The 27,891-nt window shown below is 42.7% G+C and overlaps 1 protein-coding gene across 40 annotated transcripts in view; it reads right to left on the bottom strand.

The window, feature by feature from the left end:
* The window catches only part of Madd (MAP kinase activating death domain), a 45,221-nt gene that overhangs the window by 10,871 nt on the left and 6,459 nt on the right, over positions 1–27,891 (bottom strand). For 4 of the 40 annotated variants that reach the window (XM_076847158.2, XM_076847157.2, XM_076847159.2 and 1 more), the window contains 26 exons: positions 27,243–27,546; positions 26,606–26,737; positions 26,150–26,263; positions 25,338–25,418; positions 23,236–23,414; positions 22,221–22,456; positions 21,482–21,638; positions 21,100–21,203; positions 20,817–21,007; positions 20,177–20,430; positions 19,789–19,928; positions 17,961–18,062; positions 16,619–16,678; positions 16,157–16,259; positions 15,611–15,797; positions 15,364–15,514; positions 14,851–15,057; positions 12,043–12,143; positions 10,699–10,782; positions 10,229–10,387; positions 7,782–7,884; positions 7,441–7,503; positions 7,089–7,209; positions 6,878–6,983; positions 5,121–5,231; positions 3,542–3,649 (listed from right to left, as the gene is read on the bottom strand). In XM_076847158.2, coding sequence (XP_076703273.2) covers positions 3,542–3,649; positions 5,121–5,231; positions 6,878–6,983; positions 7,089–7,209; positions 7,441–7,503; positions 7,782–7,884; positions 10,229–10,387; positions 10,699–10,782; positions 12,043–12,143; positions 14,851–15,057; positions 15,364–15,514; positions 15,611–15,797; positions 16,157–16,259; positions 16,619–16,678; positions 17,961–18,062; positions 19,789–19,928; positions 20,177–20,430; positions 20,817–21,007; positions 21,100–21,203; positions 21,482–21,638; positions 22,221–22,456; positions 23,236–23,414; positions 25,338–25,418; positions 26,150–26,263; positions 26,606–26,737; positions 27,243–27,546 — 3,658 coding nt within the window. The remainder of the gene's footprint in view (positions 1–3,541; positions 3,650–5,120; positions 5,232–6,877; positions 6,984–7,088; positions 7,210–7,440; positions 7,504–7,781; positions 7,885–10,228; positions 10,388–10,698; positions 10,783–12,042; positions 12,144–14,850; positions 15,058–15,363; positions 15,515–15,610; positions 15,798–16,156; positions 16,260–16,618; positions 16,679–17,960; positions 18,063–19,788; positions 19,929–20,176; positions 20,431–20,816; positions 21,008–21,099; positions 21,204–21,481; positions 21,639–22,220; positions 22,457–23,235; positions 23,415–25,337; positions 25,419–26,149; positions 26,264–26,605; positions 26,738–27,242; positions 27,547–27,891) is intronic. The other 36 variants (XM_076847160.2, XM_076847179.2, XM_076847161.2 and 33 more) reach the window with 25 other exon arrangements.

Genomic DNA, 27,891 nt, shown 5'->3' with positions numbered 1-27,891 from the left:
AGTTCTATTTTTTTTATTTATTTTTTTAAGAGAGAGAGAGAGAACTTTTTAGTATTTATTTTTTTAGTTTTCGGCGGACACAACATCTTTGTTTTTGTATGTGGTGCTGAGGATCGAACCCGGGCCGCACATATGCCAGGCAAGTGCGCTACCGCTTGAGCCACATCCCCAGCCCCAAGAGTTCTATTTTTATTTTATCAATTTATTTATTTTAAATATTTTAAAAAATATTTATTTATTTTTTTAGTTGGACACAGTATCTTTATTTATTTATTTTTATGTGGTGCTGAGGATCAAACCCAGGGCCTCCCACCTGCTAGGCAAGCGCTCTGCCGCTGAGCCATAAACCCAGCCCTTTAAATATTTTTAATGTATATTTTTTAGTTGTAGATGAACACATAGTATCTTTATTTATTTTTATGTGGTGCTGAGGATTGAACTCAGTGCCTCATGCATGCGGGGGCAAACGCTTTACCACTGAGCTACAGCTTCAGCCCCCATTTTATTTTATTTTTAATTTATTTTTGCAGTACTGGGCCTTGAACCAGGGGCATGCTACCACTGAGCTACACCCCCAGCCCTTTTTAGTATTTACTTTGAGACAGAGTCTAGTTAAGTTGCCCAGGCTGGCCTTGAACTTGGAATCCCCCTGCCTCAGTCTCTAAAGTTGCTGGGATTAAAGTCATGAGCCACGGCCAGGGGAATTTCCATGTTTTTAATTCTAAAAATAGATCTTTTCTGGCCAGACATGATGGCCCACATTTGTAATCCCAGCAATTTAGGAGGCAGGAGGATTCCCAAATTCAAGGCCAGCCTTGGCAACTTAGCAAGATCCTGTCTCAAAATAAAATAAAAAGGGCTGAGGATGTAGCTCAGTGCCAGAAGAACCTGGGTTCAATTACAAGTACTGCTAAAAACCAAAAACATGGAAATGAAAAAAACACAGACAATTTCCATGAAAACCCTGAAGTGGAGAATGCTTTTACTAATTATTAATCAAAATCCAAAGCCATAAAAGCATTCTGTTAACAAATTTACATAAAAATAAAATATTTTTACATGCAAAAAAATACCATACATAAAACCAGGAGAAAATGAGGTACTTTACAGTGGCTGGTTTAGGCTGCCCACATCTGAACCATAAGAGAGGACCCTACGAGGCCACAGGAAGTAACTATATAACACCACCTAGGAAGTATTCTTGCCAAAATATTGATTTTAAACATTTTTAATTTTTATTTATTTAACTTTAAAATATATTAAAAGGTAAAGAATCATACCAACCAAAATTACAAATGTTTGTCCCTTTAATCCAGCAATCTCATTTCCAGGAACTCTTACAGATACAACTGCAATGTATGAAATTAAGCAGGGGTTGAACCTAGGGGTGCTTAACCACTGAGCCACATCCCCAGCCCTTTTTATTTTATTTTTAAATTTTGAGATAGTGAAGCCCTGAGCAACTGAGTGAGACCCTAAGTTCTGAGGCTGGTTTTGAACTTATGATTCTCCTGCCTCAGCCTCTGGAGCTGCTGGGATTACAGGTGTGTGCTACTGTGTCCAGCAAAATATTGAATTGAAAACTGATCAAATCTCTAGAATGCGCTAGTAGTTTGTAAAAGATACAAGACATAGAGAAACAGCAGCAAGGAGATACAATCAGCAAGAAGTCTAAAATGTGAGCTACTCCACAGAGCCAATGATTCAATTTCTTCAACAAAATAAGTAACAAGCAGGTAGAATATATTAAAAGGTAGTTAACAGTCATATCAACCAAATTTACAAATGTACTGTCCCTTTAGTCCTGCAATCCCATTTCCAGGATTCTTATAGACACAACTATAATATATGAAATTAAGCAGGCACAATGTCAATCATAGTAACACAAACTGGATGCAACACAAGGATCTATACGTACTGACTGGCTAGATAAATTGTGGCACACTTCAGATAGAGCCCTAATATCCAGAGTATACAAAGAACTCAAAAAATTAAACAATAAGAAAACAAATAACCCAATCAACAAATGGGCCAAAGACCTGAACAAACACTTCTCAGAGGAGGACATACAATCAATCAACAAGTACATGAAAAAATGCTCACCATCTCTAGCAGTCAGAGAAATGCAAATCAAAATCACCCTAAGATACCATCTCACTCCAGTAAGATTGGCAGCCATTATGAAGTCGAACAATAACAAGTGCTGGTGAGGATGTGGGGAAAAGGGTACTCTTGTACATTGCTGGTGGGACTGCAAAATGGTGAGGCCAATATGGAAAGCAGTATGGAGATTCCTGGGAAAGCTGGGAATGGAACCACCATTTGACCCAGCTATTGCCCTTCTCGGACTATTCCCTGAAGACCTCAAAAGATCGTACTACAGGGATACTGCCACATCGATGTTCATAGCAGTACAATTCACAATAGCTAGACTGTGGAACCAACCCAGATGCCCCTCAATAGATGAATGGATAAAAAAAATGTGGCATTTATACACAATGGAGTACTACGCAGCACTAAGAAATGACAAAATCATGGAATTTGCAGGGAAATGGATGGCATTAGAGCAGATTATGCTAAGTGAAGCTAGCTAATCCCTAAAAAACAAATGCCAAATGTCTTCTTTGATATAATGAGAGCAACCAAGAACAGAGCAGGGAGGAAGAGCAGGAGGAAAAGATTAACATTAAGCAGAGTCATGAAGTGGGAGGGAAAGGGAGAGAAAAGGGAAATTGCATGGAAATGGAAGGAGACCCTCATTGTTATACAAAATTACATATAAGAGTTTGTGAGGGGAATGGGAAAAAAATAAGGAGAGAAATGAATTACAGTAGATGGGGTAGAGAGAGAAGATGGGAGGGGAGGGGGGATAGTAGAGGATAGGAAAGGTAGCAGAATACAACAGTTACTATTATGGTATTATGTAAAAATGTGGATGTGTAACCGATGTGATTCTGCAATCTTTGTAATGTTTTGAATAACCAATAAAAAAAAAAATTGTGGCACAATCACACAGTGGAAAAAAGGACATAGAAAGAACAAGAAATCTCTTTGTTCTGTTAGAGGACTGCCAGGATGACATTTAATGAAAAAAAAAAAAACAAACACTGGTATAGACAAGTGAATATAATGCGGCATCTGCCTGTAAGAAAGGGGAAAAATAAGAATTTACCCCCAGATCTGTTTGCATAATAAAAAACACTGGAAAATACAAAGGAAGCCAACAAAAGCGGTTACCTACAGGATGAAGAGGAAAGGTGAGTGGGGAATTGAGTAGAAGAGGACCAGGATGAGTGCAAGACCTCCCAATATATGCTACTTCATGGATAATGTGACTATATCATCTATTTAAAAAAATACACAGACACACAGGAAATGGTGGGGAAAAACCTATCACATTAACTTAATTATTTGCAATAATTTAATAACTGGATTATGAAGATAAATGAGATAAGTGGGAAAATTATTCTGGCACCAGTCCTAGGAGCTCCTTATGTCTTTCAAATGTTCCTTTGGGTCCCCAGCATGAACCAGTACCTACCTCCATGAAAAAGATATCTCCATTTGTGTCTGTCCCTGCATGCACCACAAATGTCTGCTTCTTCATGTGCCGGCTGCCACTGGATCGAATAGAGAGATCACGTCCATTCTGAGGAAAGAGATTTTTAGGGACATTCATACATCCCTTTTATACATGGCTCTGGGCCAACAATATCCTGTTCAGCAATTAAATTAACATCATATCATCTTTCAACACCTGACCACCAGGAAAGTAAGTGTTCAAGAACTTTTTGTTGGGGGGGTGGGGGGTACTGGGGATTGAACTCAAAGGCACTCGATCACTGAGTGACATCCCCAGCCCTATTTTGTATTTTATTTAGAGACAGGGTCTCACTGCTTACCACCTTGCTATTGCTGAGGCTGGTTTTTTTTTTTTTTTTAATAGAGAGAGAGAAAATTTTAATATTTATTTATTTTTTTTAGTTTTCAGCAGACACAACATCTTTGTTTGTTTGTATGTGGTGCTAAGGATCGAACCCGGGCCACACTCATGCCAGGCGAGTGCACTACCGCTTGAGCCACATCCCCAGCCCCTGAGGCTGGTTTTGAATTTTCGATCCTCCTGCCTCAGCCTCCCGAGTGGCTAGGATTACAGGTGTGCACCACCACACCCAGCTCAAGAAGTTTTTGGTCTCAGAACTTCTATACCTCTTAAAAATTACTGAAATTGGAAATACAGTTCAGTGGTAGAATGTTTGTCTAGTACTCTCAGGCCTGGGGTTCAATCCCCAATACTGTAAAAACGAAAAAATTTCTATGCTATGTGCTAGCAAATTTAGGCTGAGGCAGGAGGACTGGCAGGAGGCCAGTCTCAGCAACTCAGAGAGATCCTTAGCAACTTAGTGACTGGGGAATATAGATCAGTGTTATAGCATGCCTGGGTTCAATCCCCAGTACAACAACAACAAAAAATTACCTGTTAGTCATTCTTTCAAGTAAAAGTAGTGATCCATGAACAAAGCTAACATTTCATCTAGGAATTCAATCTGTTTATCCTCAAAACATTCATCATACTTACATTTGCAACAGAAATGCAGTATGTATACTTCCCATTTTGTAACCCAGAATATTAAAGACATATGATCAGTGATAAGAGGTTTAATAAAAGCAATGGTTTTCATTGATTTATCAAGGACATTCACAAGTGACAGATCATGGAGGTGAGGCTGGGCTAGCACAGTTTGGAGTCAGGGTGTTAAGGCGTCAGCAGTTTACACATCACTGCTTTTGCAGCATCAGTGAAAATGTAGAGCCAGGAAACAGGCATTTTACTATCATAATGAAAACAGTTTTTACTTTGTAGATTCTCAGGAATCCAAAGATCACATGTAGAAACTTCTGCACTAGGTAGTTTCAGTATAGAATCCTAGTAAAGAACATAAGGGCTAAAACCTCATCTAGACTACTGTCTTATCCTCAAAACTAGGGCTGAACTGGATTGCACAGTGACACAGACGAGAAATGGCCTTGGGGAAACCTATGCATTAGGCCAGAAGCCTAGCAGGGAGGATGGCAAGTGATCAAAAGGAGAGCCAAGGGGAGGGTCGAGCAATGCTCACCAGGTTCGCCAGCTGATCAAGCACCTCGTTGATTTGCTGGCTATACACAAGTCCAATATGTGACTTTCCCATCAGACGTCGCACCTTCTTTCGGATGTCATTCTTGTTCACCTGGAAAACCAAGATAGAATGTTAATAAAGGATCTGCTCTACTACTTTTAACTGAGGTAGAGACAAAAGAATGTACAAGTGAGCTTCCTCCTATCTGACAGAAAGTGGGATTCTTTTCTTTTTTGATTTTTTAATTTGTTTTAATTAGTTATACATGACAGTACAATGACTTTGATATATCATACATTTGAATCAGATGGGATATAATTTCTCATTTTTCTGAGTGTACAGGTTACAGAATCATATTGGTCATGCAGTCACATATATACACACAGAAATAATAATGTCTGTTTCATTCTACTATCTTTCCTATCCCCACATCCCCTCCCCTCCCCTCCCATCACTTCTCTCTGCCTAATCTAAAGTAACGCTATTCTTTTTTTTTTTTACATCTTCATAGATGTATTTTGTATAAAGAAGTGGGATTCTGAAAGAACACATCTCTGAACATGGAGAATGCTTTTGACTGGGTGTTCTGCCAATGTACCAGGGAGAAAAGTCCTGGTTCTATCTCTGGTTAGCTCCTGCAAAAAAGTGGCTCTGAGAGTGGACAGGCTTCAAGGGGACACTTCCTGTCATCCCCAACAGATAACATTCACCCCTAAAGGGCTCCTCAGAGCATAATGTAGAAATAATGACTCAGAATGGCAATTCTGAGACTGTAGTAGCTGAGATCCTCTGAAAGTTAAGAATCACCATCTTTCCCCAACCAGTCAACTGATGCCCCTGGAATTCAAGAGTAGAGGGAACCTTACAACAGAAAGTGAAGCAACCCAAAATTCTCTGCATTTGATTAACTGATCCCTTCAAATCTAAGGAGGCTGGGAAGAGCAGGAGGAAAGCTTTTCTCAAGGACTCATTCTCAAACAACTCTCTTCTACCCACCAACCCCAAAATTATGTTTCCCTATCAGAGCAGGACTTTTCATCTGGTACCATACTTCTTCCACAGCTATAAAATCCAAGCACAACCATATCAAACATTACTTTGCTAATGGCTAGCTCTTTTTATAGTTGTTGAAAAATCCTATATGAAAACAGGCTGCTGCTGAAAAGTAAATTCTGAGCATCCTTTCTAAGGTTTTAGAACCTACTATGTAAAAAATAAATGAATAATCCATTGTATTATGTGTGGAGCTCTACTGGCATCCTAAGACTACTTAGGAGAGCCCACATAAAATTCAAAATAAACATAGTATAAAAGGGTCAATTACCTTTACAACACCCATTAGCATAAAATCCTGGTAGTTTCGGCTAAAGAGATCCTATGCAAGCTGATTAGAGAGGAATCAAACTTTTCAATCAGAAAGAGATCCCCTGTAAGATGCTTTTTATCAGAGGTACCAGGGATTGAACTCAGGGCCACTTGGCCACTGAGCCACATCCGAGCCCTATTTTGTATTTTATTTAGAGACAGGGTCTCACTGAGTAACTTAAGGCCTTGCTAAGTTGCTGAGGCTGGCTTTGAACTCGTGATCCTCCTGCCTCAGTCTCCCAAGCCACTGGGACTACAGGCATGCACCACCTCACCCAGCTCCCCATAAAATGCTTTAATAGCTTCCCAAGGATACCTGAATTTAGGCAATAGAAACAAACCTCACCCTTCCAACATCAGTAACAGCCAGACATAAGCAAAATCAATATTACCTTCATCAGCAACATGTAGGAGATGAGGTTGTGCAAAAGGGTCGATAATAAGCGATCTTCATCATCTTCCAGGCGCTTCCGGTCATGTTCTCCCAGGGACAGGTACCTAAGCAGAAGACCAGGCAAAAGTCAGCCCTCAGGTAGGAGACCACCGAACTAACAGGGAGAAGGCTGGATTTGCACACTCCCACAGGTTTTTCAAGCTTCATACCTGTCAATCATTTCCTGGGGACCCTGATCCATACCCATCCCTTCTCTCTCTAACATCACAGCATCTAAAAACGCATCTTCCCAGAATTGCATTTGGTCCCATAAAGTAGAACGCTCTTTGCCTGTGTAGAATAAAGACTTTTTAGAGAATATTTAACATTGAAGGAATACAGCTGCCAAACAAAAATAAAGAGAGTAAACCCCAGACCAAAGAGAGTGATTCCAATCCATGGGAAACATGAACCTCTACCCCAGATCTAACACTCCTGCCACCAGACCCAGATGCTACCGAGTAAGGCCCAGTCCCTCCCAAGCCGGAAGCATGAACACAGCACACAAAGAAAAGTGGTTACTTATAGAAAAGGTCTCCATAGCAGCATCCTCTAACTGGTCCCACATCGATCCTTTCTCCCTTCCTGCCAATTGTGAGCAGGAAAGACCATGGCAGCAAGAAAGTAAAGAAAGGAACACAGAAAGACAGCTATTGATTAATGCCAAAATCCAATCTCATCTAGTTTTCGCCTACTGCTTGTTCCAGACCCAATAATTTGCTTCCTTCAGAAATGAAATTTTATCCATTATTAGCACTGAGATCAGCAAAGAGCCAAGCAGCTACTGGCCAGTACTACCCTCTCCTCTGGCTGAGCCCAGCTTTCTCTTTCAGTGTGAAGGGCCTTCCCAGTCCACTTCTCACCTAGGAGTCCCTCGTAGAGATAGACGCGCTGGCTTACATCTTCAGAAGAGCGAACTGGGCTGCCTGCCAGCTTTTCCTTTGGCTTCAGGCTGTGGGCTTTACCCTAGAGAGACAAGGTGATAGGTCAGTGAATAGGGACAAGGTAAACCAAACATCTCACCAAAAGACTCACATCAGGCACCATCCATTAGCAACAAAAATTCCAGTGGCCTTGCTTGCCTCTAGGATTTGACTAAAAATCAATCTGAGAACCCTGCTTTCTGTTACTGCCTCCCAAATCAAGTGATCAACCTTTCATTCTGACTTATCTTCACTCCTTACACTCTGTATGACAACTTTCTCTTAAAAAAAATAATAATAACCAGGCAAATTCTCTCAAGAGATTAGTAGAAAGCGAATAGCAGCACAACATAGTAGAAAGAACACAGGTTTTTCCTCATCACATGACTACAGCAAGGAATAAATTTAATTTTTTTCTAGTGCTAGGGATTGAACCAGGGCCTCATACATTTCGCCACTGAGCTACACCCCACAAGGGTTAAATATGAAAAGCACTTAGCAGTGCCTGGTACACAATTGGTAATTGATTTAAAATGTTAATTTCTTCTATCCTACATCTCTTACTGCCTCTGAGAAGTATCACTAACTTCATTGGTCACTTTCGAAGTATTAGACTTTCTATTGAATCAAAAACATTTCTGCCTAGGTAAGAGGTAAGTAATACCATGCCCTTTCGTAACACAGGGACAGAATAAGCAAAGGAGCAACTGATCAAAGGTTATTGGGCAATATCTAATTAGTGTGACTAAATGCCAGTTTCCTAGTTCACAGCCCAATACTTTGCTCAATGGGCCATACAGAGTTAGCATAATTTATTCTTGTTAAAACAGCTCTTTGAACCAAGAAATTTAGGTGACTGCACTCAGCAACTCAACTGTACATAGATCCCTTGCACGAGCTTAGGACAAGTAAGAATTTGTCTCAGGAAGGTCTAGGAAAGGTAGCACAGAGCTGAATGAATGGCTTTCTGAAGACTGATATTCCATGATATTAATTTTAACATCCAAGACAGAAGCACATTGGAAGGATTTAAAATATTCTTGCTAAAACATTACTGAGCTCAGAGTTAAGGCCCATTAACTTGAGGGACCCTGATTCCCAATCCTATCCCAACCTTCACTCTGGGAATCACTATTAGAAGAAATACATCTACAGAATGTCTTGGTAACCAGAGTTAAATAATTGATTTCTTTTAAATTTTATTTTCCATTCTCCCCACGGACCAAAGATAAGGATCTATGAGCTCTTCTACAGAATACTCATTCTCTTCTCTAACAAAGAGGCAAGTGTATCAGAGTATTTAATGCATATAAAGAGGCACACATACACTTGCCTTACTTGTCTAAGGCAAAGACTAAAAAGAATTCATTTCATTACAGTTAGCCAAGAACTTTGGGTGACCTAGGGCAAGTTCTTTTTTTCCTAAGGCTTTGTTCCCCTTGCCTATCAGAAGAGACTATTTATAGCAATCTGTCGAATTACAAATTTATTGAGAGTGAGAATCATGCCTTATTCCTCTCTATTCCTTTAGTATGGAATCTGGCACTTATTAATCACTTCACACATGTTTATTAATGAGTAAATATTTTAAATGTTAGTAATGAAATACTATTTTTTTTATAACTTTTTAAAGTTGTAGATAGGTACAACATCATTTATTTTTTTATTTTTATGTGGTGCTGAGGATCAAACCCAGTGCCTCATACTTGCTGGGCAAGCGCTCTACCACTAACCTAAAACCCAGCCCCAAAATATTGTTTGAAGGTACCAGATAGAAATAGAGCAGTAACCAAAATAAAACTGGACTGATCCACAGTTAATATGTAGACTGGCACTAAATGAGAGTTACAATTTTCCTGATATCCACAAAGGTTTTGCTTGGTCCATTTTAAATATGAGGATCACAGACTATGCCATGTGCATGCATGAATACATAACAATGAACTCCATTTTTATGTACAACTATAATGCATCAATTAAAAATTAATCAATTTTAAAATATGGAGATTATTACTACATATGATTCAAAGCTCATATCTGATTGAGAAGGACACTTAACTCACCTATGATTAAGGACAGGGTTCTAAAAGTCTAGATCTTGGAGTCAAATTACTGACAAATGCCTTAAAAAACATTGTTCTTAAAGCCAAATATTATCTATACCTTACTTTACATTTTCCTTTTCTTTTTTTTTTTTTTTTTCTTTCTGGTGCTGGGGATGGAACCCAGGGCCTTGCAACTATAAGGCAAGTGCTCTACCACTGAACTATACCCTTCCCCAGTTCCATCTTTTCCTTCTTATTGTATCTCAACTTTTCATTCTTTTCTAGCCTATTTCCCTCCCCCATTAAAGAAATGGTCTTCTTTTGTTAGTAAACAAAGCTTACAAAGATGGCACTTGTGGCAGAGTTGGTCTCAATTTCACTATCAGACAAAGTGCCCCGGGAACTTGCCAAGTGGGCACTGCCCTCGCCACCTGGTCCATCACCTGCATTGCTGCTCAGATCACTGTCTGCACCAAGCGTTTCTCCAGAACTATTACTCACCTGGAAAGGGAAAAGAGGTAGTAAGAGATACTCCCCAGGGAAGGGCCCCAGAAATGTTGAGCTCTCTGCTACAATAAGAAAGCATCAAATTTTACAAGTGAGTCAGGTGGCTTCTCTAAGTACTTTCTTCATAAGATGAGGAGAAGCCCTGTGAAATCCTGTATATGTGCACCTATGACAGGTACCTATCTCCACCATGAGACCCATGCTGACCTGAGACTAAGAGCAGCCTCCAAAGAGAAAGAAGCCCCCTTTTCCAAAGGGGGAACCCACACTCCGCCCACCAAGATGCCAGTGTGGTGTTCCCCTACCACGGTGCTAACTTCAGAATCCTGACTTGAGCTGCGGATCATAACAGGTGGACTCACACCGATGACTGAGTCTTGATCAGTTCTCTGCAATAAGATACAGAGACAGACATAGTAGGAGAGGTGTCCTACCTGCTCTCGGTTTCCCTCAGAAATACTGTACCTTCTTCCTTCTCCCCTCCCCACCCTTCTGATATCAGCTCTAGAGAGGTCATGAGCAACTTCTTTTTTCTTTAAATATTTATTTTTTAGTTGTAGTTGGACACAACACCTTTATTTCACTTATTTATTTTTATGTGGTGCTGAGGATCGAACCCAGGGTCTCGCATGTGCGAGGCGAACGTTCTACCCCTGAGCCACAACCCCAGCCCCTTATTTTTTCTTTGATAGAAAATTTATGACTTACATAATGAAAAAGAAATAATACACATTAAAAAATACACACTCATTGCAGAAAACACATGAAAGAATAAGGAAATAAGAATAAGCCACAAATCTGCCACCCACATTAACCACTGTTTTTCATAATTTCCTTTTAGTCTTTTTCTAAATACTTTTTTTTAATGTCTTTATTTTATTTATTCATTTTTTTTTAATATGATGCTGAGGATTGAACCCAGGGCCTCATGCATGCAAGGCAAGTGCTCTACCACTGAGCTAGAATCCCAGCCCTCTAAATACATTCTTATAATAAAATTGAATTAATATTGTATACCTAGTTTTGGAAATATTTTCCTATGTCACTAAATTTTTGAAGGCACAATCTTTTTTTGGATTGGGGATTGAACCCAGGGATGCTTTACCACTAAGCTACATCTCTAGTTCTTTTTCATTTTTTATTTTGAAACAAGGTCTTGCTAAATTGCCCAGGCTGGCCTCAAACTTGCAATCCTCCTGCCTCAGTCTCCTAAGCTACTGGGATTACAGGCGTGTACCACCACACTAGCTTGAAAACACAATCTTTAATAGATATTAATATTGTATCTAGTATACTCATTAAATCATTGCTCTATAATCGGATATGTTGTTTTGAAGTTGTTGCTTCTTTTTTGTTGTTGTTTTTAACTGAAGTTAAAATAGGGGCTGAAGGTGTAGCTCAGTGATCGAGTATTTTTCTAGCATGTGTGAGGCCCTGAGTTCAATCCTGAACACCATAAATAAATAAACAAATAGAAATGTGCTGTGAAATAACAATTTTTTTTCTTTTTCTTTTTTTTTTTTGGTGGTGCTGGGAATTGAACTCAGGGGTCTTGTGCATGCAAGGCAAGCACTCTACTAACTGAGCTATGTCCCCAGCCCGAGATAGCAAATTTAACCTTGACGATTTTCAACAAGGTTGCCACAAACCTGGGAAGCAGATGTCAGGCTCACACCACTATCTGCGCTGATCTGTGATTTTTTCTCCTCTGTTTCACCAAAGTCAAAGGTAGGTTTGATTACGTCGGGCCCTGAGTAGGGGAAAACTTCTGTTACTCACACACAGAGGCTCGGGGCAGGCTGGTGAAGGGAGTGGGACAGCAGCACAGCCTGGTCCAAGACCTGTTCAGCATGTCCCAGTCACCTTTCCAGGGACTGCCCCTCCACCCCCAGGAATCACTGGAGGAAGAGGTCCCCAGGTACAAATTAGACCTAGTCTCAAGGGACTTTGCAGCCATCGTCTCAGTCTGAGAAAATTCTAAGCAAATCATCCTAAAACAGAGAAGTTTCCACAAACAAACGTCTAAACCACATTCCATGGCACCCAGAATCAGAGCTTCATTGATGCCGAGATCATTTAAGGTCCCCAGGTCATTCAGTGCTTCCCACACAGATGCACCCAAAGGGGCCAGAAAAGGTTAGGCTAAAAGAGAGAGGAACACTCACCTACCCCATCCTATAATGCCTACATTTGAGAAAAAAAAAAAAAAAAAAATCCCATTCTACCCCACCCACCCACAATGGTATGGCAGAAAGACAGAATGACAGAAAGCCAGAAAGCGTGCCTAGGCAAGCCACCAGAGGGAGAGGTGGGCAGCTACAGACTCAACACAGAGGGACAGCAACCATCTCTGCCAACTGTGCCCACAGGCCTCCTAACGGTGAGGGAGCTATCAGCCAATGAGGGACTCTGCAATCAGCAAAGGTTCTCCCCACCAACTCTGCCACAGTAGAAAACCAGTCTAAGGGATTTTACTCAGTCGACACCCTCACTGCTACCTACAAGGGGAGGGGCAAGAAGCAGTCTACAAGCCATATACCTCGGAGTCACACACCACCTACCTGCTTTCAGTCCAATATCCCCCAAGAGTAAATTTGGGGTGGGGCTGACAAACGGAGCCTGCCCCAACTGGGCCTGGGAAGTTGGCAGGTATGGGAGACTTAAGGACAGGAAGGGGCATTTGTTCCTTACTCTGTTTTTCCAAAGCTTTTTGCTTTTTCACTTCCTGGTGCTTGTTCCACAATTCTACCCCAGATGCAATGCAAGCAGGAGAGAAAGACAGAGAGAGTCAGAAGCTGGTCAGATGACGAAGTGGAAACCCACCCACCCAAGTTGCTTCAGTCTCAGGCACAGGATTACCAATCAAGAGATACAAAGTATTTTTATTTGGGGGCAGGGAGGAAGAATCAAGAGATTCCAATGCCTTCCCCCAAATTCAAGAAAAAAGACATCAACTTTCTAAAACTAACCCCAATGTGCCAACAAAAACCCTGTACAATATTCGAGCTGAAGGGCCCTTCATCAAGCTCCTTCATTTTGGCATGAGGAAACGGATCCTAAAGAGTCTGGAACATGTGCTCGAGAGCGCATAATTTAGGATCAGTTTGACTTCCATCACACCACGTTCTCTGCCAAACAAGCTGAGAACAGCAGCTCTTACAGACAACAGATAAGAGAGATGATCATCTCAAGCAGTCAAAGGGGCTCAGAAGCAGCAGCACCCATCTGTTTGACTCACTGGATTGGACAGAGGCCAACTCATGCAGGCAGTCAGCATCCCTCCTTCTTGCTACCCAAAAAACAAACTCCCCATCAGAACTAGAGCCTGCCCTACCAAGAGACCATTCTTAGCCAGTCCTCGAGGGAAATGCCTCTGATAGAGAAGACAAAATGGTGAGACAAGTGTCTCAGTAGGGCAAAGCAGAAAAAACACCAATTGGTACAGTTGTGTCCCTGGAAGGAGCTTTAGAGTTTACTTAGTGTGACCTTCTCATTTCCTAAAGGAGGAGAGAGAGTCCCTGTGAGGGAAGTTATTTGCCCAAAGTCTCATTCCTAGTTGGTGGATGATACAGGACTAAAACTCCAGACCTCCAGACAGGCAGGTAGGTACTTTTTCTAGAACATCACACCAGGCAGGAGAAAGCCAGGACTGAATGCCTCTAGGAGAAAGTTATGCTAGCTAGTGAAAGGAGCTCCCTGAAAAGGGAAACGGCTCCTCTTTACCATTTATGCAGACATAGTGCCAATCACTAACGGTTGTGGCAAAGAGGCATCAGCTGGAAGCATAATGCCCAGGCACCTAGAATCAGAAAAGACACAGCCTGGATGATGCAAGGTGAAGTTGGGAGTGAGCCAAACAATGGTGCTACCAGAGAATGAATGGAAAACTATCAAACAGGAGAAAGCTTTTAATGAAGTCCAGGAAAGGAAGGGTTTAAAGAAGGCTGACACAGAAATATAAACCTCTGAGGTCTAGAACCCAGGGAAACAGAGTCACTGGACAGGCTTCAGAGGCGCGAATTCCAGGGCAGTGTAATGCTTTGGATGGGGGAAAATTGGCTTCAGAGACCCAGAAGACCATAGTTTTATAGCCCAAAGACGTATCTATAAGCTTCCTTCTAGCATCTAGGAACTCACATGGTCTATTTGCTATACGAAGAATTCAGATGTAAGTAAAAAGAGGGACCAGGAGTATAGCTCAGACTCCCTGCACTAAGCCTCACAGGGACTCTAAACAAAACCTCTGTTCTTCCTCTGAGATGTCAGTGGGGTGGCTACAGACAAGGCATAAGGGATAGAGAAGCATAGAGGAATGCACTGGAAATAGACAGACTTATCTCCCTCTTTAGAAAGCAAAGCATGGGGAAGAGAAAGGCAGGATTCTGGATGGATAGAAAGGACGGAGGGATATTTAAGAAGCCAGAACCCCTCAGCACACCAGACACCATGATACGTACCGATAGAGGCTACAAAATTCTCTTCCTTTAAACTTCTAGTGTCCACTTCCTTAGGACCCTTTCCTGTAGCACTTGGTACCCGAGGTCCCAGCTGGGGGACTCTCAGTTGTGCCATAGCCTTTGGGTCCCCCCGCCCAGCCAGACCAGGATCCTTGCCAACTGGGGTATTTACACTTTCTGTTGGACTTCTCTTCCGCTTGTCTGGTTCTGAGAAGAGATCAAATACAGAAAGAGGTCAAAAAAGGAAGAGAATGGGAATAGAGGCAGGGAAATGAGGTAGGAGAAGCCAGGATATGGGAGGATGTGGAATAGAAGAAGTTCAAGGAAAGAAAAGCCAAGACCTTATTTTTCTAAATACCCACTTCATAGAAACATGCACTAGAAAATAAAACCCCAAGACCTGATGGGAAGCAGCGAGGCACTGGGAGACTTGCCATGGGGACAATGTGCTGACTCTTTCTGACAAGTGGGGCTGTTGCAGAGGGCATGTTGCCCAGCAGGTACGATCCCTACCTTTACTATAGTAGTGTGTCTGGGCAATTTCCAGAAGGCCAAAGATGCTGGCCATGCCACCCAGACCTGCATGGGCATAAGACTGCTCCAGGCTGAGGACTGTGCACTTGAGGAGATCTAACATTCCCTTGTACACTTTTCGACTGATCTCCTGCAACGACAACCCAGGTCCTAGAATTAGCAAATTCCCTTTGGTAGCCACAGCTCTCTGCTTAGTCTATTCCAACCCCCTAGCCCAAACACTGACCACATCTGGGATGATGTCCTGCCGAGCATCGTCTTCTGACTGCACGGTGCGGTTCAGCTTGCTCAGGACAAAGACTCGCAGCTGCTCACTCTCCAGCAGCCGGCGTACCTTTTTCATGTTGAGCCAGCCCACTCCCTGGCCGTCCAGCACACTGTGTACCACCTCCTTCAGGAATTGCTGGTTCTCACTATAGGGTCCACACACCACTTCTGTGGTTATCAGCTTCTTGGGAGAGCATCTCCCCTTTCACCAGACCATATATTTGCCTCCCGGGGCAAAATGCAAAGCCAAGTCTCTGAATTTCATCAGCCTCCACATCCCCCATCTCTGCAGATAACCTGGTTTGCCAAGTCCCACCTCAGCAATTTCACCCTCTTCAACACTGCAAACTGTTACTGCTGCAGTGGATTGGATCAGAAGTGCTGGCAGGAAACGGATTTCATTTACCATCCTTAGAGCTTCTTTCCCAATCCTGAGCATCCCTCAAGCTTTATACAGGAATCTATCTCCACCTGAGAATTTTTAAAACAGCTCTGCATTTATTACCTAGAATTGCTGGATCGGCCCTGGGGTGATGGAGGTTCTCTTTTCACTGTTGGACTGTGTTTAATGACAGATGACTTTTGGTCCACTAATGCCCTCCTGTTTCCTATAAGCAGGGAAGGCAGAATGAGAGACATCACTGTCATAGTCCAGAAACTCACAGTAGCACAGCCCTGGGTCACCATGTTCCATGCCCATTCCCCAGCAGGGCTGGGTGGGGGTGGCACCAGGGCATCACACACAGGCAGAAAGCAGCCATGGCAATGTGAAGGAGGTGGGGATGGAGACTCAGGCCACTCCACATGCACCAGCAGCCTGCCCTGTGGGCAGCATGGGTGTCATGGGGGATAGGCAAGGCAGGTCACTCATGTGATGCCTCTTGCTTCATGAGGAGGATGGCCCTCAGGCAGGCACGGAAGATGCTAGGAAAAAAAAGATCATGCACAGCTCACGGGCAAGACCCACCTTCACCACTCCCGGGGCCGGCTTCAGTAACAATCTCCATTAGAGTATTTAGCCCAAATACTGGGACACAAAATACACAATTAGTAGATGCACCACAATACCGCATCCCCTTGTACCCATCGATGGAGAGTAAGTCAGATCATCCAAGCATTCTCCCAGAGCTTAAATAGTGGGCACATCAGAGCTGGAAGCCAAGTGACCAGGAGACAACCAAGGCTCTATGGAAGACCATCCTTAAAGGGAAAACTCTCAAAGCCAGGGCTGGGGTAAATGATATGGAGAGCCTGAGGTGCTAAACAGGCACATGCATGAAAGAAGGGCCACTGGTTTTCATGAAACATCTAGCACAGGGGTCTAGAGAGCCTGTGGGCATCCACAGGGGAGAGACTCATCTTGCTGATGCTATCATGGGAAGTGGGGCAGGAGTGTGAGGATGGGAAATTGGTAGGAGAGATAAGTGCAGCAAATGAGACGAAGCATCAACATGCAATGAGAGTTCCAATTGTTCTTCCCCTCAAATGTATCAAATGGAAAGCCAGCAACACTAACACCTTTCCACCTCTAACCTACCCAGCCATGTATGGATGCACAGGAGCAGCGCTAGTGAGTTCTCAACACTACCACTCTGAAGTCATTTTTGCCCACATAAGGCATTTTCCCATCACCACCAAAGACTCCTGATCTTTTTAAACCCTAGGAGTGAGAAGTCAGTTAATATAAGGAGTTGCTTCTCACTGTACTTCCTATTAGGATTAAATCTTTCAGCACAATATCCAGAGAAAACAAAAGAAAATAAAATTAAATTCAGAAGAGCCTCTCAAACTGCCAGAGATCACAAGTGAACTGAAACAAGGTGTTAATGGGGTCCAGAAGCCAACTAATACTACCTGGCCCACTCACAGCCTCCAGGTTGACATGAAGTCATAGTAAAAGGCTGGACACCATAAACACTGCCAGGATCTCCACAGCCATTCTTCTGTGGGCCAGTTCCTTGGGATGGAGTTCATCCTAAATTCACACAGTGGGAACCTGCCCTTGACTAGGGGCAGCTGATGATCCCTATGTTAATTGTGTACCTTTGACAAGGTCCCCTGCCAAGAGCGACATAATCCCACAATTGCCACTATCCTCAATAATGTAACAGGGCCTTTTCTAGCTATAGATACGGTCTCCATACGACAACCATCGAGAGCCCATGATGTGCAGTGAGAGCCATGAGAAGCAATATGAAGGGCAACAGCCAAATCCAATGATACACGGTACACAGGGCTCCTGACAAGCACCCATAGGCCTGACACACCTTCTAGAGTAACCTAGTTTGGCAAAAGAAAGTTGTAGTTACCTTTCAGACTGGGGAATGGTGTGGTCTTCTCTCGGGCACCTTTGGTGGGCAGTGTAAGGTTTGAAAGGCTGAAACTTGTACTGTGGTTCCGATATAGGCTGCCTATGAGGGTGGGGAGGGTGAGAGCAATGAGTTAGCAAGACGAACAATCAAAGCATCTCCTCCAGTGACTGCAGCACTGTCTTCGTCTCTCTCCTTTCAGGCAGCATCCCAGTGTGCTAGATCAGACAACCTACACTGTCTAGAAGGCACCACGTCTAACTTAGGGCACACAAAGGAGCCATTTCCAGGAATGCTCAAAACCCAGTACAACCTTCTCTGGCTACCTCCCACAATATCCGTGTTTCTCATCTCCTTCTATCTGCATGAAAACTGGTAGTTAATATGCTTCTGGTCTGAAGTGGGTGCAGTTCCTCCCTGGCATATGAAAAACCTCACAAAATCACAATTATCTCTCTATTGACCCTCTGAAGTCCTTAGTCTAGAGGTCTATCTCTAATCTTTAAATGATACCACCCCTCATTACTAGAAATTCTCTAAGTAAAAAAATCAAAAATCAATCCCGGAGCTGGGGAAATGCCTCAGTTGGTAGAGAGAGTGCTTGTCTCACATGCATAAGGCCCTGGGTTTAATCCCAGCACCACCAAAAAAAAAAAAAAAAAAAATTCAATCCTGTATAGATTTCAAAGCATGTTCACAAAAGGCCCTCACCAGGCAAAGAAGGTATCATATCTGAAGCAATATTGACCAGAATATTCCCATAAGTATACGAGTAAGTATGTGATTTTGAATTTTTTTTTTTTTCTGGTATCTGGGATTGAACTTGGGGCACTCAACTACTGAGCCACATCCCCAGTCCTATTTTGTATTTTATTTAGAGACAGGGTCTCCAATGAGTTGCTTATCCCCTTGCCATTTCTCAGGCTGGCTTTGAACTCGCAATCATCCTGTCTCAGCCTCCAGAGCTGCTGGCATTATAGGTGTGCCCTACCTCGCCCAGCTGATTTTGAATTTAGTGCTTAATTTATGGTTGACCACTCATCTGTCTTGCCTGAAATAAAACTAAACTTCCAGGTATAACAAAATAATGACTAGTCTTTTTTTTTTCCTCCCAGGTATTGGAGATTGAACCTGGGGCCTTGCACATGCTAGGCAAGAGTTCTACCACTGCGCTACTTTCTTTATTTTTTTTTAATTTAATTTATTTATTTATTTATTTATTTTTTTAAAGAGAGAGTGAGAGAGGGGAGAGAGAGAGAGAGAGAATTTTAATATTTATTTTTTTTAGTTATCGGCAGATACATCTTTGTTTGTATGTGGTGTTGAGGATCGAACCCGGGCCGCACGCATGCCAGGCGAGTGCGCTACCGCTTGAGCCACATCCCCAGCCCCATAATTTTATTTATTTTTTAAAGATAATTTTTAATATTTTTTAAGGTGGACACAATACCTTTATTTTATTTTATTAATGTGGTGCTGAGGATCGAACCCAGTGCCTCATGCATGCTAGGCGACAGCTCTACCTCTGAGCCACAACCCCAGCCCTACTATCTTTATTTTGAAGAAGTGACTTGCTAAGTTGCCCAGGCTGGACTAGATAGAACCTACCAGCTTCCCGAGTAGCTGGGATTACAAGTTTGTACCACTGCACCCACATTTTTACTTTGTCATCGAAAAGTACTTTATTTAGTATCACCCAAATAATCTGCATTAGAGCCTGGTAATGCCAACCCAGCCCACATCTCAAATTCTAAGACACATCTGCCATAGTTAGACCCTACCATAGAGAAAAAAGGAAGAGAGCAATGAGAGAGCTTAAGGCACTTACTGGCAAAAGACATGATGCCCCCGAAGCCCTCGGTGCTGTTGTTGGAGATGGTGGAGTTGGGGGAGCTTGCTCGGGAGTCTGACTCTGCTTCGGAGTCACTTGCCAGTTTCAAGCTGTTGGGCCGCAGCAGCTTTTGAGCCCTTGAATGCACAGTGGCACCTATGAGCCCCAGGCAGCGGTACCTAATCTTGGGAGTGTGGTCCTTACACTACACTGCAGTCACTGCTTCCTTCCCACAGCTAAGCCCCTAGATCAAAGAACCACCCTTTAGGGATGGCAGAACCATGAGAGCATTTAGACTCTCAGACTCTCTGATTAACCCTTGCCCAGGGTCCACTGGAGAGAGGTCCTTCAGTCACCCATCTAGAAGGAATCCCCAGGCTCTCACCGATTGCCATTGACATGTTGGCTGAATCGGGGAGTGTAACTTTCCCCCTGCTCATCATCATCTTCCTCAGGGGGAAAGCCATACTGGGGCTCGAAGTATGGATTGTCATAGGTTCGCCGGCGCACTGACCCCTCTCCAATCTCTGTCTGGCGTCTGTCCGTGTTCGATTTGCCAATGCTGGGAGGCACGGTAGGGAGGGGCTTGGAGACGCCTACTGCTGCCTTATTATCCATCTCTGTAGACTCAGCAGGTTCCTAAGGGCCATATTAAATTTAAAAATATGGTCACATGGTGCCTAGTGATGCCTTCCCTTATTCTTAGTCTGGCAGGGCCAGGCCAAATCTATCCCATTCCCAGCCTATAGAATGTGTGGGAAAAAATCTCTGTGGCACCCTGTTCTCTGTCCCCATAAACTGTACCATGAGCATCTTTGCTACACCCTGAACAAAGCCCAGTGACCTCCCTCTGGGGTCAAAACTATATCTCAGAGGCTCTAAAGTCATAGGGCCTCTGAAGGGGAAGATGGGAAGAGTGTGAGGAAAGGCAAATTCACAGCTATAGCATGACCTTCCTAACAGAGACAAGGCCCACACTCCCACCCACGGTTCTCATCCACCCACCCCTCCTCATGCTCACGTACAGAGCTGGCTCCATGGACGACGGTGCTAGGGCTGCTACAGGCAGTGGTGCTGGAGCTGGAGCGTTCTGGGGGGTTTTCCTGAGAGTTCTCACTGTCTGGGCCAGGTTCCTCTGATTCCTTTTGGTTCTGCAGGTCATCAATCTCCACCTCACTGGCATCCCCAAGTGCTGCATGCGTCAGAGGGTCCACATCTGCCAGAACCCAAGGGAGACAGGTATAGATCATCTCATCCCCAAGCCTAACCCCTGTTTAGAGCAGGCCAATCTCGCCAAAGCACACTTACTGGGAGTATCACCATTGATGTCACATTTCATCATTTCACTGACAAAGTCACCCAGGGAGGAGTAAGAAGAGCTTGAGTCATCATAATCCATACTATCGCTGCCACTGCAGAGTGGAGGGCATTAAAAAAAAAAAAAAAAAAAAAGAAATAAACAAACAAAACCAGAAAAAGAGAGGGGAAAAAAAATCTGCAATCAGAACTTGGAAAAACAAAAATGGAGCACACTTTACCTCAAGTTCAAGAATAAGATAAAATAAGGAAGTCAAGAAAAACAATCAACCAAAATAAAATACCAGGCTTCGAAGACTTGACTCCTAACTCCTAAGAGGTTTTGCCTCCCACTATGTGCTGTGGAGAAGGGCTAATAAGAGGGACTGCTCACCTGTCATCAGTGGGGTCAGAGTCAGAGTCACGCTCTGGTGGTACAGTCAGTGCCTCAGCCAGCTGGGAGTTGCAATCATAGACTCGATAGTGGATGGGCTGCAGCTGGTGGGCATACCACTTTGGCTTGTCACCAATCAGGGCTGGATCAAACATATCTACCCAAGGAAGAAAAAGAATAGTTGGGAGCAAGGGGTAAAAGGCAAGTAAACACAAAAAAGGAAAAAGTCTAAAGCAAAACAAGAATGGAGGGCTGGGGTTGTGGCTCAGCGGTAGAGCGCTCGCCTTGCATGTATGGGGCCCTGGGTTCGATCCTTAGCACCACATAAAAATAAATAAAATAAAGGTATTGTGTCCAACTACAACTAAAAAAATAAATATTAAAAAAAAACAACAAGAATGGAGCCAAGCATGGCGGTGCATGCCTGTAATCCCAGCAGCTCAGGAGGCTAAAACGGGAGGATCATGAATTCAAAGCCAGCCTCAGGAAAATCGAGGTGCTAAGCAACTCAGTGAGACCCTGTCTCTAAATAAAATACAAAATAGGGATGGGGATGTGGCTCAGTGGTCCAGTGCCCCTGAGTTCAATCCCTGGGACCTCCCACCTCAAAAAAAAAAAAAAAAAAAAAAAAACAGGAATGGAAGGGACAGGTAAAGATTATTAAAGAACAAGCTAAAGGAAGGGCCATCAGGAGCTCAAAGATAGAAGGTGGAGCAGAACAGAGGGCAGGTGAACTCACTGTTGTGAATTCGCTGAAAGGCGTAATTGGTGGGGTTTAGGATCCATTCTCCAAAGTACTCCACAGCCTGAGTCCTGGCCAGTTTCTCAGCAAAGGGAGTCTGCCTGGGACGTGAGGCTAAAAAGGAACCAGCTTGGAAAGCTACCACAGGCCGAGGAAATAGTCTCAGGGTGCGGGTGTGCATCTGAAAGCCCTGCAGCATGTTGGCAGAGTTGAAGAACCGTACCATGGCCACTCTGGGGAAGAAGATGATGCTGAGATAAGCTGAGAACCAACCATACCCTGTAAAGTGAGGACTCCACAATCCACGGTGTTAACCACCTCCCAAAGCCATTTTTCAACAGATTTCCAACATCCAAGGGAGAGATATCTTTCATCTATTTTTTGTTTTGTTTTGTTCCACTTTGCCTTACAGGGATTGAACAAGGGGCCTACCATTAAGTCACATCCCCAGCTCTTTTTTTCTATTTTTTATTTTGAGACAGGGTCTTGTTAAATTGCCCAGCCTGGCCTTAAATTCATGATCCTCCAACGTCAGCCTCCCAAGCCACTGGAATTATAGGTGTACATCATCAAGCCTAGCTTGGAAGAGATTTAGAGAATCATTGGTCTTCTTCTTTCTCTCTCTTTTTTTTTTTTTGGTACCAGGGATGGAACCCAGGGGGTGCTTAACCACTGAGGTACATCCCCAGCCCCTTATTTATTTGTCTGTCTATTTTGAGATAGGGTCTTGCTAAGTTGCTGAAGCTGGCTCTGAACTTGCAATCCTCCTGCCTCAGCCTCCGGAGCTACTGTATTATAGGTATGTGCCATCACGCCCTGTGGTCTTTTTCTTTATCCTAAAAAGGTGATAAACTATTCTCTTTGCTTTTGTTAAGGTGGAAAATATAACAAAATATCAAACACATTTTATACATAAAGAAACTCTGGCTATGGGAAGTAGCTAGCCCCAAACCCAAGGGAGCAAAGAAACCAATTTAAGAACTCAGGATTTCTTTAGTTTGCTTGGTCTTACCTGGTTGCAACATCCACTGAATCCACATCATTGCCATAGATAAGCGGGTTGAATTCAGTGGAAGGTGTGGACTGCAGGTCATTAGAAGGCCTTCCCAAGAGAAGTGGGATCTCCTGGCCTTCATGAAATTTCTCCAGATTGAGGATGGGCTGGGTATTGAGACTCATGCTGGCTAGGGCCTGAGGAACAACAAAAAACTCCTCATATAAGGTATCTGGGCAGTTAGCCAATCTCAACTCTAGGAAAGAGCATTCTTAAAGTCTTCTATATCACACTTTCTGACCAAAAAGTTCTCAACAGAGAACTGTGCTCTGCAAATCACAGCCAATTCATTTCAGAGCCTTCATCTTTGAAAAAAGATTCCAAATATTTTAACCTTTAGAATACTGCCTGAATTATGAAGCCTGAATATCGCTCTCAATCAACCTAGCTCAAGACAACTTGATCAAATCTGACAATAGTTTTCTATATTTATTTTTTAATGAACAGTTTTTCAAATTGAAATCTATATGGAAACATAACTGAAATTTAAAAACAGTTTCTCTGAAGGAACCAGAGCTTCATGTATTCAGTGTACCCAGTTGAAATCAGCCCTAGGAGGCTCCATGGGGCAATCTGAAAATCACTGGTCTAGATCAATAATGCTTTTTAAAAGTTAGTGAGCACAGGAATCACCTAGGATGTTGTTAAAATGCAGATTCTAATTTTGTATGTTTGGGATGGTTCTGAGGTTTTGTTTTCAGTACTAGGGATTGAACCTAGGTGTGCTTTATCACTGAGCTACATCCCAGCCCTTTTTATTTTTTGTTTTGAAACAGGATTTTGCTAAGTTGCCCAGGCTGGTCTCCAACTTGTGATTCTTCTGCTTCAGCTTCCCAAGTAACTGGGTTTACAGGTGATGCTAATGCTACGGTCCATGGACCACACTTTTGAGAAGCAGTGGTCAGAATACAAAAATCAATGAGCTCAAGGATCTTAGTTCCTATAAACATTTAAAGTAATAAATTGACATAATTTCTTATATCAAGTTCTCCATCTCATCAGTCATACTTAAGCAATTATCAATAATGAAAACACAGCAAATGAAGACAGCTAGAAGTTTCTGAACTTGCAATCCTACCAGACTCTGCAGCAAAGCATCATATTACATCAGCAGTGATGAAGCAAGGGAGAGTGACAAGGATACAAAATGACCCATTTAAACTCAAACATATACCATCTAGAGAAACTACTGAGTACTTCAGACAACACAGGAAAAAAGATTTCTAAAGACCTTTCAAAAGAGAGTGGGATTAATAAAACTAAACACAGTGCTAGCTACTGCTTGTCCTATATAACACATACAGCAGGGGAAGGGAATGTAGCCTTATTGTGTTTTACCTCCAGGTACTGTTTGGCATGCAGAAGGAGAAGAAAATGAACCAGTGAAAAACAGATGTAAGGGATTACACAAAGAAAGGATTTTTTGGAGGGGGAAGAGGTGCTGGAGATTGAACCCAGGGGTGATTTACCACTCAGCTACATCCCAGAACATTTTTCATCTTTTCCTATTTTGAGACAGGGACTCACTAAGTTGCTAAGACTGGCCTTGACTTATAGTCCTTCTGCCTTAGCCTCCTCCTGAGTTGCTAGAATTACAGGTATGCATCACCACACTCCCCTCCAAAAAAGGAATTTTTGAGGAAAGGATTCTATAGGGACTATAGGATCAATTCAAGAAGACAGTATAAAAGGAGCCCAGCAGTCCAAGCCTGATGGTCCAAACTGCAAACTCCCATCTTAGAAAATTGAGAGAATGCTCTAAGGCCATAAAGAATGGCAAACATGACAAGAAATAGAAAGTAAAAATCATTTTATACAGCATCATACAGTGACAAGGCATACAACAAATTAGAAGGAATCCTTTTGAGATTCACCCCTCCCACGCAAAATTGGATATTCCTCTTCTTGAACCCAACAGAGGCAAAGAAAATCTACTTTGTAAAGTAGTGAAAATCTACTTTGTAAAGTCTAAAATGAAACAGGGTCTTAGAATAGCTGCCTTCCTACAGCAACCCCAGGGCATCTATTACTCCCTTTCCTTTCATTCACTCTTCACCTACCTGCTTTAAATGTTTTTTCAGCTCTAATGATTCTGGCTCTGGCAGGATGGGGAGCAATTCTGCATTGGTTGGGGCAATCACCTGTACCAGAGAAAAGATAAAAGCAAGACCTTAGAATAACTAATCAGAAGTTTCACTTCCATAAGGGTAAAGAAGATAATAGGAAGATTTTATGTGTATAATATTATCACATGTTACACACACACACATCTGAAAAAAATATATACCTAAATGTTATTGGTGACTAGATAATAAGGTTACAGTTCTTATTTTTTTCTCTTCATGTATTTTTGTTTTCCAGTGAACACTTATAAAGTTTTTCTAAAGTTTTAATGTACTCATGCTGCAAGATGTAAATATAATGTTTTTTAAAATCTGCCCTGAAAGGGCCATTTCTTACTGGAAACCATATCCCAGGAAAAGCATCAGGAGATCTACACCATATAATGATACCTGGGCCAGGGCTCTATCTCAGTGGCAGAGCACTTGCCGAGCACGTGTGAGGCACTAGGTTCAATCTCCAGCACCACATAAAGATAAACAAATAAAATAAAGGCATGCTGTCCATCTACAACTACAAAAAAAAAAAAAGCGCACTGTCCTACTGCTCTTAGAGAATGCTGGAAGAGCACTTAATTCTGGCAAAACTAAATCCTTTAAATCTAACCATGGGCCTATCCTGACAATAAATAAAAGCTGCATGAGTAAAAGTTGTTTAAGAGTATCACAACAGAAACACCTAGAAAAATGGGTGTCACAGGATTGGGTCTAGAACCTAATCTTACTCTACAATGCCTCAGCCAGAACCTTACCCTATTGCTGTCGAGATCCACTAGCCATACGTCATCAGGCATTTTGAAGTCTAGTTTGTAGAGGAAGAAGCTGGCAGGGACCCCAATGATGTAGGGGGTTGGGGCCAACAGCAGCTGTAGAAAGGATAAGAAGATAAGAAACAAAATTCAAACCTATTATGAGCACTTATCAAGTTAGGATTTTTCTAGATTAGGAAATACAGACTCAAAATCCTGTTTTCAAAACCCTTAAGCTGGTCTGGGGCTGTGACTCAGTGGTAGAGCGCTGAGGCTTTAACTCTGATTTTAAAGAGAAGAAATAAAGAAATTATAAATAGCATAGGTTTTGTCACTAAGTCAGTTTAAATCCATCAGTCATAGACAAATAAATTATAAGGGATTGAGGACCAGTATTGACTGACAGCTTCTCTGGGCATGGATACAGGTTACAAAGCTAGAAGACACCTTGAGACTCACCTGCTCTGCCGATGCCATGCAGGTGGGAAGCAGTGGGATGACAGGAAACATGTACTCAAGGGGGTAGATCATTGCCACAAATGCCATCACAGACATAGAGAGTGCATTGTAGTCTCGGGACTGTAGCACCACCTGCAACAGCCACACCAGCAGAGTCACTCAACAGCATAAAATCAGGATGACAAGCTTTTGTAGCTTTCACTACTACAATTTAATTCTCTCACCATGTCTATAGCTGCAACTTAGCTTCCATAATCATCTCTGTCCCATGTGCTACCATGTCTGCCACCTCCCTAACTAAGCACTGAAGTAATCTTCACTTGAATCATTACCTTCCTAGTTCTTTTGCTCCCTCCCTATCCCAAAAGTGAAACAGGACTACTGATATTTCCTGAGAATTAAGTCAGTGTAATTAAGGATAATTCAACTGAATGACAAGCCTCTGAAAACACCCTACATGATACCAGTACCTTAATTCAACCCACATCTAATGAATACCTGCCATACATCTGGCATTGTTATTCCTGGAAATGAAAAGATGAAAATATCAGTCCCTGTCCTCAAAGAGCTCATTGTCTAGCCTCTGCCACAGTGTCAAGCTCTTTCCCTAGAAAGTCTGTGCAGCTGGCCCTCTCACCTTGTGCTCCAACAGGATGCAAGTTAGCACCTGAAGACAAGCATCTACACCCAGAAGTTCCAAGGGAAGGTGCAGAGGGAAATCCACTAGGGTGAATCGAGAAGGGTCTGGAAGAGCAAAGGTCAAAGCTGGCTGGAGCTCCTGGGGAAGGACTTCAATGTCTACTCGCTTCTGCCCAGAGACAGGTACTGGGGAACGCAGCAATCGATAAATCCAGGCCTCGATCTCTCGAAGGTCATGCAGAAGGGCACTTGACTTCTCTTCCACTAGCAGTGATCCAGTAAAGATACGCCACATGGTGTCCCTAAGGAGCACACAGCAGTTGTCAGACATAAGCATTAGGAGCTGATACCTCATTGCAACCCAATATAACTATGGAGGGTATAATGACAATTGGAAAAGGACTACCATTAGAAAATCCCACTCTTTGAGCTCCATTGGGACCAGAAGCTATTTACATAAGGGCAAGAACAACTGTAAAATGCATAGGTAGTAGGACTTAATGACATGCCCACCATAAAACATCAAACTCCTCGGTATTATTCCAAGTCCAATTATGATAGGAGGTTCAGCTCGGCAGCTGTCTTCTGCTTAGTTAAGGGCTAATGTGTTTAAATAGGTTTAAAGCGCCTGCATAGGAAATTTCTCA

The sequence above is a fragment of the Callospermophilus lateralis genome, chromosome 2 (genome assembly GCF_048772815.1).
Source record: "Callospermophilus lateralis isolate mCalLat2 chromosome 2, mCalLat2.hap1, whole genome shotgun sequence".
Lineage (NCBI taxonomy): Eukaryota > Metazoa > Chordata > Mammalia > Rodentia > Sciuridae > Callospermophilus > Callospermophilus lateralis.
This window is presented reverse-complemented; position numbering and strand designations above follow the sequence as displayed.